The sequence below is a fragment of the Symphalangus syndactylus genome, chromosome 8, assembly GCF_028878055.3.
Source record: "Symphalangus syndactylus isolate Jambi chromosome 8, NHGRI_mSymSyn1-v2.1_pri, whole genome shotgun sequence".
In the NCBI taxonomy this organism is placed as follows: Eukaryota; Metazoa; Chordata; class Mammalia; order Primates; family Hylobatidae; genus Symphalangus; species Symphalangus syndactylus.
Window position 1 is genome coordinate 14,626,973 of NC_072430.2, and position 13,495 is coordinate 14,640,467.

At 50.0% G+C, this 13,495-nt stretch overlaps 1 protein-coding gene across 4 annotated transcripts in view; it reads right to left on the reverse strand.

Annotated features, from left to right (window-relative positions):
• The window catches only part of TECPR2 (tectonin beta-propeller repeat containing 2), a 143,788-nt gene that overhangs the window by 45,317 nt on the left and 84,976 nt on the right, over positions 1-13,495 (reverse strand). For all 4 annotated transcript variants that reach the window (XM_055288102.2, XM_055288103.2, XM_063643823.1 and 1 more), the window contains exons 14-16: positions 9,949-10,189; positions 8,850-8,939; positions 6,870-7,103 (exon numbers count right to left, since the gene is read on the reverse strand). In XM_055288102.2, the coding sequence (XP_055144077.1) occupies positions 6,870-7,103; positions 8,850-8,939; positions 9,949-10,189 (565 nt within the window). The remainder of the gene's footprint in view (positions 1-6,869; positions 7,104-8,849; positions 8,940-9,948; positions 10,190-13,495) is intronic.

Sequence of the window (13,495 nt, forward strand, 5' to 3'; positions counted from 1 at the left end):
TGGCCAGGCGCGGTGGCTCACGCTTGTAATCCCAGCACTTTGGGAGGCCGAGGCGGGCGGATCACGAGGTCAGGAGATCGAGACCACGGTGAAACCCCGTCTCTACTAAAAATACAAAAAAAAAAAATTAGCTGGGCGTGGTGGCGGGCGCCTGTAGTCCCAGCTACTCGGAGAGGCTGAGGCAGGAGAATGGCGTGAACCCGGGAGGCGGAGCTTGCAGTGAGCCGAGATCGCTCCACTGCACTCCAGCCTGGGTGACAGAGCGAGACTCCGTTTCAAAAAAAATAAAATAAAATAAAATAAAAAAATAATAATCCCAGCACTTTGGGAGGCTGATGTGGGAGCATCACTGGAGCCCAGGAGTTTGAGACCAGCCTAGGCAACATAGTGAGACCCTATCCCAAATTAAAACAAAAATCCTGTTGGGTACATACTGTCACTAAGCAATTGGTCCCTGCCTGTAAAGTCCCTACACACTCCGTGTGTAAACTTCCAACAAAAATAATGTGAGTCAAACTAAAATAATTTTTTTTTTTTTTTAAGAAATAGGAGCTTGCTCTGTTGCCTAGATTAGGCTCAGTTTCCGGGGCTCAAGCAATCCTCCTGCCTCAGACTCCCAAGTAGCTAGGACAACAGGTGTGTGCCACTGTGCCTGGCTCTGAAATGACAGGTAGAAGCACAGTTCTATGATGGGGACAGTCACTGAAGAATGTTTGCGGGGGAGATGCAATCTCAACTGAGTCCTGAAGGAAGAAGAGTTGAAGAAAGGAAAGCAGCCCACGGAAGGAATGCTAGGCCGCAGGAAGAGAAGCAAATGGGCGGCATGAACGTGCATGGCACATTAGGGAAGGGCAGGAGTTCAAGACTAGCCTGGCCAACATGGTGAAACCCCATCTCTACCCAAAATACGAAAGTTAGCCAGGGCCCCGACACAAAGGCCAGGAGTGGCTGGAGCCCCCGACGCATGAGGCCTCAGAACAGCAGGCCGGGCCTGGCTGCGAGACCCTGGGCACCACACCAAAGACTGGAGCTTTATTCTAGTGGCAATGTGGAGCCATGTAACGTGGAGGGCAACACCGTCTGAGCTGGGTTTGAGGAAGACAGCTCTGGTAGCCGTGGTGGGAGGTGGGCACACCTGGTGCCAAGAGGTAGCTACTGCAGTACAGCAACTTGGTGACGAGGGGCTCCACCCTGGCAGTGGTGGGAGGGAAGCAGAGGTCCAGAAGCAGGGAGATCCTCGGATACATGGCCAGGACACTGCTGAGCGACTGGCCAAAAGAGCACTCCAGTCTTTGCAGCAGAATTTACTGGGAGCAGCAGGGCTCAGTGGCTCACACCTGTAATCCCAGCACTTTGGGAGGCTGAGGCGGGTGGATCACCTGAGGTCAGGAGTTCGAGACCAGCCTGGCCAACACAGTGAAACACTGTCTCTACTAAATATACAAAAATTAGCTGGGCGGGGTGGCACGGGCCTGTAATCCCAGCTACTTGGGAGATTGAGGCAGGAGAATCGCTTGAACCTGGGAGACGGAGGTTGCAGTGAGCCAAAAATCAGACCATTGCACTCCAGCCTAGGCAACATAGTGAGACACTGTCTCAAAAAAAAAAAAAAAAAAAAAGGAATTTAGTGGGAGCAGAGGAGTGAAGTTAGGAAAAAGAGCACAATTGGGGGAGGCTAAATTTGATATTGAACAAAATCCTCAAATGCAGTCACTGTGTTTCCATTCATTGATGCATGCACCCCCACTGTTGACTTTAACAAATATTTTTAGAGATGCGGTCTTGCTATGTTGGCCAGGTTGGTCTTAAACTCCTGGCCTCAAGCAATCCTCCCAAAGTGCTAGGATTACAGGTGTAAGCCACTGCACCCGGCCCACTGCTGACTTGTAAAAAATAAATGAAGCACCCCAATTAATTCCAGATAAGTAACACAGGCAGCAGCCATGTCAGCCTGATGACTCTCCTTTGCAGTCAATAATCCCCATTCAATGCAAGCCACCTGATGACAGCCGCCAGGCACAGTCATACACGGGCTCCTGGGCAGACAGCACGCCTGAATTCAAAATTTTCACTTAAATATGTAATTATTAAAAGGTCTCTTGGGTCGGGCGCAGTGGCTCACACCTGTAATCCCAGCCCTTTGGGAGGCCAAGGCAGGTGCATCAGTTGAGGTCAGGAGCTCGAGACCAGCTTGGCCAACATGGTGAAACCCCATCTCTACTAAAAATACAAACATTAGCTGGGCATGGCTGTGCATGCCTGTCATCCCAGCTACTCGGGAGGCTGAGGCAGGAGAATCACTTGAACCCAGGAGGCGGAGGTCGCAGTCAACCAAGACTGTGTCACTGCACTCCAGCCTAGGCAACAGAGTAAGACTCTATCTCAAACAAACAAATAAAAAAAGAAGTCTCTTGACCTACCTGCTTTTCCTGCAGGACACAGACCATATCTGGAGAGAGCCCAATAACTGACCACTTGGTGCCCCTGGCCTGATGCTCACTGCCCCTACCCTGGCATAGTGAAGGCTGGGGAGGTGGCCGTTCTTTCTAGGGGAGAAACTCAGCTTCAGTGAGATTGAGTCTCAAGAGTGAGAGGGAGGCCGGGCACAGTAGCTCATGCCTGTAATCCCAGCACTTTGGGAGGCTGAGGTGAGCGGATCACGAGGTCAGGAGATCGAGACCATCCTGGCTAACACGGTGAAACCCCGTGTCTACTAAAAATACAAAAAATTAGCCGGGCGTGGTGGTGGGAGCCTGTAGTCCCAGCTACTCGGGAGGCTGAGGCAGGAGAATGGCGTGAACCCAGGAGGCAGAGCTTGCAGTGAGCCGAGATTGTGCCACTGCACTCCAGTCTGGGCAACAGAGCAAGATTCCGTCTCAAAAAAAAAAAAAAAAAAGAGCGAGAGGGAAACAGGAACAAGTCCACCCTGAGTCCAAGATGGCCTTGGGCCCTCCAGTGTTCAGCAGATACTCATTGAGGGGATGGGTATGTGAGCAGAGGAATGGCCTAGGGGTCCTGGCCGCCTGTTCACCTCCCTTGCCCCAACACAAAGCTGCCAACCCTGGACTTGCTGCATTCTCTCAGGATGTGTAGGAAACAGGAAAGGAGTCTTAATCTGACATTTCAAGATCAACCAGGTAACTCAAATAAACAAAATCTAAAGTTCAGGGCAGGATAAGGACTAAGCGAGGTGGTGCTTTAACAAGAGATGCTGGATTTGCCCTCCCTGTGGCACAAACTGGGGCAACACAAGCAAAAGCCCCACCACCAGCAGCTAACAAAGACTAGAGAGCACCCCCAAGCAAGATGTGTCACAGCCTTCGGATGACCACACCGCCCGGAGATGGCTGACATTTAGATGGGATGCCCCGTGCATCCTCCGGGGGGTTGGGCTTGGGGGTTGCTGCTCCCATTAGAAAGGAGAGGAAACCAAGGCCGGGCATGGTGGCTCACACTTGTAATCCCAGCACGTTGGGAGGACAAGGCAGGTGGATCACTTGAGGTCAGGAGTTCAAGACTAGCCTGGCCAACATGATGAAACCCCATCTCTACCCAAAATACAAAAGTTAGCAGGGACCGTACGTGGTGGCTCATGCCTGTAATCCCAGCACTTTGGGAGGCGGAGGCAGGCGGACCACCTGAGGTCAGGAGTTCAGGACCAGACTGGCCAACATGGCAAAACCCTGTCTCTACTAAAAATACAAAAAATTAGCCAGGTGTAGTAGTGGGTGCCTGTAATCTCAGCTACTCGGGAGGTTGAGACAGGGAGAATTGCTTGAACCTGGGAGGCAGAGGCTGCAGAGAGCCGAGATCATGCCACTGCACTCCAGTTTGGGCAACAGAGCGAAACTCTGTCTCAAAAAACAAAAAAATTAGCTGGGCATGGTGGCACATGCCTGTGGTCCCAGCTACTTGGGAGGCTGAGGTGCGAGGATTGCTTAAGCCTGTGAAGGCAGAGGTTGCAGTGAGCCAAGATCGTGCCACTGCACTCTAGCCTGGGTGACAGAGTGAGACCCCACCTGGGATAAAAAAAAAAAAAAAAAAAGAAAGGAGAGGAAATTGCAGTTCAAGGTGACAGCAGCTTGCCCAGAGTCCAGAGCCTGCCTGGGGCCCAGCTCTGTCCTGCCTCTGCCATGAGTCCCCACACCTCTGCCTGTGACCTCCTTGCACCCACTGCCTGTCTGATCCATTTCAGGGTCAGCTGGATACTGACATTGATTTGCTAATGATTTTGCAGGCAGAACACAGGGGCTCAGTGAAAACCTGCCCATCCACAGTGACCAGGACCCCCAGGCCATCCCTCTGTTCACACACCCAACCCCTCAATGAATATCTGCTGAACACCAGAGGGCCCAAGGCCATCTTGGACTCAGGATGGACTTGTTCCTGTTTCCTCACACTCTTGAGACTCAATCCCACTCAAGCCAGGTTTCTCCCCTAGAGAAACCTCCCAGTGAAGCCCAAATACACACCTTAGAGACCTGCACCACTTTGGCCAGTTAGCTGGTGCTGGGAGGACTGGATAGAGCCAGGAGGGAGGCATGAGCTGTGCTGGAGGCAGGAGGCCCAGGCAGGGCTGGCTCCAGCAGTGCAGAACCTGGCATGATGCCCATTCACTCTGAACCCCACCATGGTGCAGCAGCCTTCCTGGAGGGGCTGGGAAGGGGATGTGCAAGGGAAACAGTTCTGCTTCTCACCCAAATGGTGCAGGTGAACACGGCCTCCCACAGTGCTCAAGATTGAGGAGCAGGGAGAATACACATCATGCCCTGGACTTTTTACCCCCAGAGGGAACTAGCGGCATTTTCCAGTTAGTCTGGGTAGGAGCTGCTGGAGAAAGGCTCAGGACCAGTAGGGTCTCTGAACAAATGAAAGGCTTTCCAGAGCAGGCGGCAGGTCAGCCAGCACCAATGTTCAGGCCACTCTCAGCCTCAGCCTTGTCTATCAGTCACTGTCAGTGATGTGGAGAGGTGGGTGTTCTCAAAAAGCTAGATGGTGACTGGTGGGTCCAAAAGGCAGGTAGGGAGGCTCAAAGCATAAAGAACAAAAATTGCCCTGGACAAACCTTCAATCCCCAAGCCTTGGAACAGAACTTGCTTCTTCAGTTGAGTTAGTGTTCAGGGGCCTTTTCAGGCAAAAGAATGGGTGATGTCTACTCAGCACCCTGTAGGAGCCCCTGGGGCTGAGCACATCAACCACCACCAGGCTGCCTAGTATGATGCTTGCTTTACAGAATGGCAAGAGGCTCTCCTCGTCAGCTGGTAGCATACAGACTGCAATGCAGCCAGGGGCTTGGGGAGAAGGGGGACAAGCCCTTCTCTTCTTGCTTTTTTTTTTTTTCTTTTGAGACAGAGTCCTGCTCTGTCACCCAGGCTGGAGTGCAATGGCATGGATCTCAGTTCACTGCAACCTCTGCCTACCAAGTTCAAGTGATTCTCGTGCCTCAGCCTCCCAACCAAGTAGCTGGGATTACAGGCGTGTGCCATCACACACAGGTAATTTTTGTATTTTTAGTAAAGACAGGGTTTCACCATGTTGGCCAGGCTGGGCTTGAACTCCTGACCTCAGGTGATCTGCCCTCCGTGGGGCCTCCCAAAGTGCTGGGATTATAGGCATTAGCCACTGTGCCCAGCCCTCTTCTTGCTTTCTTTCTCCCCGCTCTTTTTTTTTTTTTTTTTTTTGGTGAGCACATGTGGTTGAGTTCTCAAACATTAAATGCTTATACAATTCAAGTCTACCACGTAACCAAATGCTGGTTCTGAGTTAAAAAAACTGGGAAGCCTTGCAGCCAGGAAGTTCCTAAGTCAGTCCTGCTGCAAGCGCAGGGCTCATCCGGGCACTGGGGGCCATCTGCACAACTCCACCTTCAGGCAAACCACACCTATGCTGCCTGATCCACCAAGAATCTACTCAGAGAGAAATCTAATGCTGTGGGCTTATGTTATTATTTCTTGGAACATGAATGAATTATTTACAAATAGCAGCACTACATTTCTTTCTTCTTCTTTTTTTTTTTTTTGAAACAGAATCTCGCTCTGTTGCCTGGGCTGGAGTGCAATGGCATGATCTTGGCTCACTGCAACCCCCGCCTCCCGGGTTCAAGGAATTCTCCTGCCTTAGCCTCCTGAGTAGCTGAGACTACAGGCGTGTGCTGCCACACCCACCTAATTTTTTTTTGTATTTATAGTAGAGACAGGGTGTCACCATGTTGGCCAGGTTGGTCTCGAACTCTTGATCTCAGATGACCCACCCACCTCAGCCTCCCAAAGTGCTGGGATGACAAGTGTGAGCCACTGTGCCCGGCCTACAAATAGCACTACATTTCTTAGCCTACTCCACGGCTTTTGATAGAAGATTCAGAGAAAAGCAGGAGCTAGTGGGTGCAGGTCCTCCTGGATCTGGCTGAGCTGAAGGAGAGCTGGCACCTGTGTGCTGAGCCACTCTCCTCTGCCAGGTACCGTCCTGAGGAGATGGACAAACGTGGCACTGATCCTGTTGTAGGGAGCACCCATCTTTTCAGCTTTTCAGGTCATAAAGCTATGTTCCATATTCAGACAGACTGACGGGGCAGCTCCATCACCAGTATCCTTCGAGCCGCTCGCAGTGCGTGGCCCCTTGACCTGAGGACGTGCACCCTCCTCAGGTTCTGACAGCCCTGCAAACTCTAAGGGGCAGGGAAAGGGACAAAACCCAGAGCCTGTCTAGTCTGAAAGAGTGGCCAATTGAGCCTGAAATGCAGCAACTTATAAACATCCTCTCAGAACTCTCATGGGTTGAACACAGGCCGGGCAGTTTTGTCCGACGTCACGCTGTGATGCGGTTTTAGGGCAGTCAGGGCACCGGCAGGTGTACTCACGAGGTGGCCGTACCTAGCTGGGAGAGGTCCAGCCTGGTCCAGTGCATGCCTGTGGGGCAGCTATTGGAGAGCGTCCTGATGAACACCTGGCCGAGGCTGTCCAGCGCCCACAGCGCATCCTGGCAGGCGGCATAGGCGCGCATCTCGGCGTCGGGAGGCAGCTGCACCGTGGAGGGCCGCGACTGTGCGCTCTGGGCGCTGACGCTGCACAGGTCCTTGCTGCTCTGGCATAGCCACAGGAAGCTTCCTGCAGAAAGGGGTCATGTTTGTCATCGAGGTGTTGTCTGCACCGAGCCACCTGCCCTAAACGCACAAGGCAGCCTTTGCCTTTTGGCAGACGCCGGACACCTGGCCGCGGATGCCGGCTCGCTCACCCGCCCATTCCCACGCGGCAGGAGCGGTGTAGCACTTTAAGGTAGACAGCAGAGGGAAACACTGCGACTAACAAGAAACACGCCTGAGATGTTGGAAATAAATGCAAAGAAGGCAAGGCTTAGGAGATTTTATGAAGGCCATAATGTTGGCTTAGTGGCTTTGACCTCCCATTTGTCATGGGCTGGGAAGTTTTTCACTTGAACAAAGGCACCGAAGCATTTTTAATATAGAAAGTTAATTTTACCAAGAGGAGAAGACTATCAACTCAGTGCTCTGGAGGGAGGGAGAGTTGGCCGTTCCTAGGAAGGATGGTGCCATGGTGCTCTCCCGGGCCTTCTGGGGATGGGGCCAGCGGGTGGGGCAGCTGCTGGAGAAGGCTTAGGAAGCTGGAAGTGCTTCTCTTCCCATCCTTGCCTCAAAATCATGTCCTTTCATTCCCTACAGCTTTTAAAAAAGTCCTTTAGGTTTAACAGATTCTGTTTAAAATGCAAATAATCCTTAGGGCAGTTAAAACCTTGGTCACAGTACATCATCTGAAGTATTATCTACAACTTGTGGCCACATGTTTTGGAATTCAAACTTTTTCTGGATTTTTGAAAACCTAAACTAATGGGTATGCCAGAGGTTTACAAAACAACCACAGAGGGGCCAGGCACTCCCCGGTGAAGTGCGGTAACATCCCTGCAACACAGATGCAGTCACAGCCAACAGATCAACCAAGGCTGGAGGCAGCTATGTGAGATCCGGTCAGGTTTTGCTGCCAAATTAATTTATGCCAAACTCAAGAAATAACTTACTGTTTTCAGAGATTTCTGGGTTCCAGAACTGTGGTCCGAACAATCTGGTGAGTAAGAAGTTATTGTACTGACCCAGTCACCCGCATCCTAGTGGGACTAATGGTTTCAACTAAGCAAACGATTCCCTCTTCATCACAGATTTCACGGCGTCTTCGCGTTTCATCCTCATGCAATCCCGGGAGGAGGTACAGCTACTTCCCAGAGAGGTCACCTGACTGCCTGGGCTCCCAGCTAACTGGTTGGGGGGTACTGCCTCTCCTGGCTGCAGATGCCAGCTCCCTCACCCTCCGGTGCTCTGGCTCCCTCACAAACCCTGTACTCCGTAGGGACACTGAGTTCTGCCCAGAAAGTGGTTGACAGGAGCACCCCCTGCAGGGCAGGTCTGCCTAATAGGGTGCAAATTTGGGACTTAGGTTATCCGGAGGCTGTGAACAAGATGGAAGGAAGTTGCTGGGAGGTGACAGAAGGATTCTCAAGGGGAGATGGGAAGGTGCCCAAAGAAGCTGTGACCCTTGCCATGTGCCACTGGAAGTCACCAGCTGCCAGCCCCGGTGGCTGCACTGTGTGAGCCCCTCCTTCAGAAGGACACTTTCCCTCATCTTCACCATGCTTGGTCCCTCTCAGAGGCTCTCCTGGTCAGGCCTATCCCGATTCAGGGCCCTCAGCTCAGCTAACAAGGGCTACTGGCCTCTGACACCCTTGCGTGGTCGGTCTCCGATGCATGCCCCATCACCAACGAGGCCACAGTCAGACTGTGGTTTGAACCTTTCCAATGGCCAAGCTGTGCTCTAGATTCTTCAGCGAGGCTAAGACTGACCCACCTTCCTTCGTGGGAGCCGCAGAAGCCAACACAAAGGCCCATTTTGTAGCAGAAGCTGTCCCACGGGGAACAACATGATTCCAGTAGGTGCCTGGAAAGAGTAAATAGGAAGAATGTGTTAAGGAAAGAAAACACAGACAAAACCACTTCAGATCTTAGTTCTGGATGACAGCTGGCCTTCAAACCCTTTCTCCAGATAATTCTAGAGTGTCCCTAAATAAAGCGACATGAGCAATCACAGCCTGCCATTCATCTCCCTCTGAATACTGCCAGGCAGAGCCACACCCAGCCCAGGGTCGTGGAGGCCATGCAGCAGGGAGAGGGCTGGAGAAAAGCAAGGGGTTCACTTACAGAAACGAACCCCAGGATGTGTGGACTGGCATCTACATTCACAGACCTGGCCAGAGCCTTGCATTTCCAACAGTGGCGATCACCTTCCCTCCAGGAAATGGACCATTCTCTCTCACTAGGTTTGGGTGGATTTTTTCATTTAAAATGTGAAATTGTTAACATAAAAATGACCTCCATTTGCTTTTCTTATGTCATAAAAGGTTTCCAGGGGAAACACTATCCAGACACAGGGATCCGAGTTTTAGGAATGATAGATTTTTTTTTTTTTTTTTTTTTTTTTGAGACGGAGCCTCGCTCTGTCACCCAGGCTGGAGTGCAGTGGCGCAATGTCGGCTCACTGCAAGCTCCGCCTCCCGGGTTCACGCCATTCTCCTGCCTCAGCCTCCCGAGTAGCTGGGACTACAGGCGCCCGCTACCACGCCCGGCTAATTTTTTGTATTTTTAGTAGAGACAGGGTTTCACCGTGTTAGCCAGGATGGTCTCGATCTCCTGACCTCGTGATCTGCCCGCCTCGGCCTCCCAAAGTGTTGGGATTACAGGCATGAGCGACCGCACCTGGCCAGGAATGATAGGTTTTTTTAAAAAGGAGAGAAACTGATCACAAAGCATAGAGTGCCTCCACTAGACACTTCATACCGCTGGCACTAAATTATCTTTTCAAGTTGAGATCTTAAAGCTTTTCTTTAAATGTTGGCTTTAAAGTGAGGCTGCCTATAAAGCCAGTGTGAAAATTACAGCAATTCACCCACCTATGAGACTTCCCTTAGCGACGTGGAATTCATTCTTGCCCGAGGAGATCCAGACACCGCTGTTATTGACCCCGAGAAGGCTTGGCTGGCACTGAAGCTGCTGGGACCAAAACGCCATGCGCAGCTTATCTGCCACCTTTTCTACAGGGGCTTGGGCCGCTGTGGCCACTGAGTGAGTGGCATGGATTATCGTCTGAAATAAGCTGCACTGGTCAAAGACCACATAGTCTGTGATGCTCACCTGGAAGGAGAAGACAAACAAAAGCTCTGCTGTCAGAGCAGTTACAAGTGCGGACTCTCTGCCTTGAGGGAAGGTTCTAGCCCAGTCCACACCTCTGCATTTCTAGTAACAAGATGACCATCCAAACACAAATGTGCACATGTGCGCCTGTGAAAGGACCAAAAAAAATGTGGCAGGATGCCATCAAACTGCTAATGCTAACTCCAGCTCCTTCGTAGGGTTGGATTTAAAGGTATGGAAGAATATATTCACATTTTACACACTTTTATACAACATGGATCTGTTACAAGCATGCATTACTTTTGTGATTAAGTATCACCCCCTCACACCCCTTCTAAGAAGACTTTCATTCTAATCAGAGTGAGAAAGAATAATTTTGCCATCTTTTCTGCGACAGTCTTGCTCTGGCATCCAGGCTGGAGTGCAGTGGCACAATCATACTCAGCCTTGACTTCCAGGATCAAGCAATTCTCCCACCTCAGCCTCCCAAATACAGGCGAATGCTACCACATGTAGCCAATTTTTAAATTTTTTGTAGAGACAGGTCTCCCTATGTTGCCCAGGCTGGTCTTGAACTTCTGGGCTCAAGTGATCTCCCTACCTTGGCCTCCCAAAGTGTTGGGATTACTGGCATGAACCACTATGCCCAGCTTTAATTTTGCTTTTAAATCAGGTATTTCCAATGGACAACAGTATATGGTACTTACAAACATTATATGCATTTAAAAAGGTATCACAAGTAGAGTGATGAACTTTTTTTTTTTTTTTTTTTTTTTGAGACATAGTCTTGCTCTGCCACCCAGGCTGGAGTGCAGTGGTGCAATTCTGGCTTACCGCAACTTCCGCCTCCTGAGTTCAAGAGATTCTCGTGCCTCAGCCTCCCGAGTAGCTGGGACTACAGGCGCACGCCACAACACCCGGATAATTTTTTATATTTTTAGTAAAGATGGAGTTTCGCCATGTTGGCCAGGCTGGTCTCAAACTCCTGACCTCAGGTGATCCGCCCGCCTCGGCCTCCCCAAGTGCTGGGATTACAGGTGTGAGCCACCGTGCAAGGCTGTGATGAACTAATTTATGATCTGAATTGGGCCTACTAATAATTACTCCAGGGCAAGAGCATCAACTAGGACCATCCTGGGTATCTAGACTCTAACCCTAGCTCAGAAGGGTAGCTTGCTTCTATAACATTCCTGAAAAGCATTCATATACCTCAGACATTTCTCCAACCACCCCACCCTGCAGGAAACTCCTCTCTTCTTGGGCAGCTTGATGTAAGGGAAGTTCTTTATGAGTGAAAATCTGATTCTCCGTGATGTTCACTCACATTTCTGCCCTGCAGGGTTTGATTACACAGAACATCACTGGCATAAATGCCCTACTCCTGCTCGGGCACAGTGGCTCACGCTTGTAATCCCAGCACTTTGGGAGGCTGAGGCAGGCGGATTACTTGAGGTCAGGAGTTCCAGACCAGCCTGCCAACATGGTGAAACCCTGTCTCTACAAAAATACATATATGTATATTTTTACATGTATATGTATATATATGGTTACAAGTACACAAAAGGTATTTTAAAATCATTTGCATAACTACCAAATATTACCTAGTATATAAAATTAGATACATCTGTATACAATGTACATATTATATACAATACATATTTTATCAAAGAGCAAACACAACTCATTTTTCTTTTTTTTTTTTTTTTTTTTTTTTGAGACGGAGTCTCGCTCTGTCGCCCAGGCTGGAGTGCAGTGGCGCAATCTCGGCTCACTGCAAGCTCCGCCTCCTGGGTTCACGCCATTCTCCTGCCTCAGCCTCTCTGAGTAGCTGGGACTACAGGCGCCCGCCACCACGCCCGGCTAACTTTTTGTATTTTTAGTAGAGACGGGGTTTCACCGTGGTCTCGATCTCCTGACCTCGTGATCCGCCCGCCTCGGCCTCCCAAAGTGCTGGGATTACAAGCGTGAGCCACCGCGCCCGGCCACAACTCATTTTTCTACATTTCATCTGAAAGACCTCAGAGCAGTCAATGCAAGACAAGCCTTCAACAAAGCAAGTCTGAGGTGACAATAAAATATAAACCAATGGGACAAGATACTTCAGAAACATCAAATACTGGCCGGGCATGGTGGTTCACGCCTATAATCCCAGCACTTTGGGAGGCTGAGGCAGGCAGATCACAAGGTCAAGACATTGAGACCAACCTGGCCAACATGGTGAAACCCTGTCTCTACCAAAAATACACAAATTAGCTGGGCCTGGTGGTGCATGCCTGTAGTCCCAGCTACTCAGGAGGCTGAGGCAGGAGAATCGCTTGAACCCAGGAGGCGGAGGTTGCAGTGAGCTGAGATTGTGCCATTGCACTCCAGACTGGGTGACAGAGCAAGACTCCATCTCAAAAAAAAGAAACATCAAATATTTTATGACCATCGACTATCAGTGCAATCTTACCTACCACAGTGGGAGACTGTGGGAGCAACGCTAACACTAAACTATACCAAAGAAGGGGAAAGTAGACACTCCTTTGAAAATCCATTCTAGGGCCGAGGGTGGTGGTTCATGCCTGTAATCCCAGTGCTTTGGGAGGTCAAGGTGGGAGGATTGCTTGAGCCAAGGAGTTCCAGACCAGCCTGGATAACAGCAAGACCTTGTTTCTACCAAAATAATTAGCTGGGCATGGTGGCATGTGCCTGTGGTCCCAGCTACTTGGGAGGCTGAGGTGGGTCGTGATCCTGCCACCACACTCCAGTGTGGGCAAAAGAGTGAGACCCTGCCCCAGAAAAAAAGAAAAGAAAAAGAAAAGAGAAATTCATTCTAGGCGCTCTTGCTGGGACCAGATCACACACAGTGAGCCTGATTATACCCTCATCCTGTTTCTTAAAAGTGTTTCCTTTTCTGGAAGCACGTGGGAAAATTCTCCTGTCTTTGCTGAAATATCATTTACCTAGAGGCCTTCTGAATAAGCAGAGACAGCTCAATTTTATTTCTGGGTTGGGCTTTCAAACGTATTATCTGGGCTCTTTTCTTAGCACATTTGTTCATAATTAAACATCATTATTACCTAGGTCTTCAAATGGATGTCACTCGGTTTATTTAGCCTATAATAATAAATGTATAAACAATATCAAAATAAATAAATTAAGTGCATTATTTACACAAAGAGTTTTGCAAATTATTTCCTATGATGAAAAGTCCTTGATGTTTCTAATGTACTCAAACACAGCAAAGTCTAATCCATCAAAGAGAAAAAAAGGAATACTATTGGCTGGGAGTGGTGGCTCCACCTGTAATCCCAGGACTTTGGG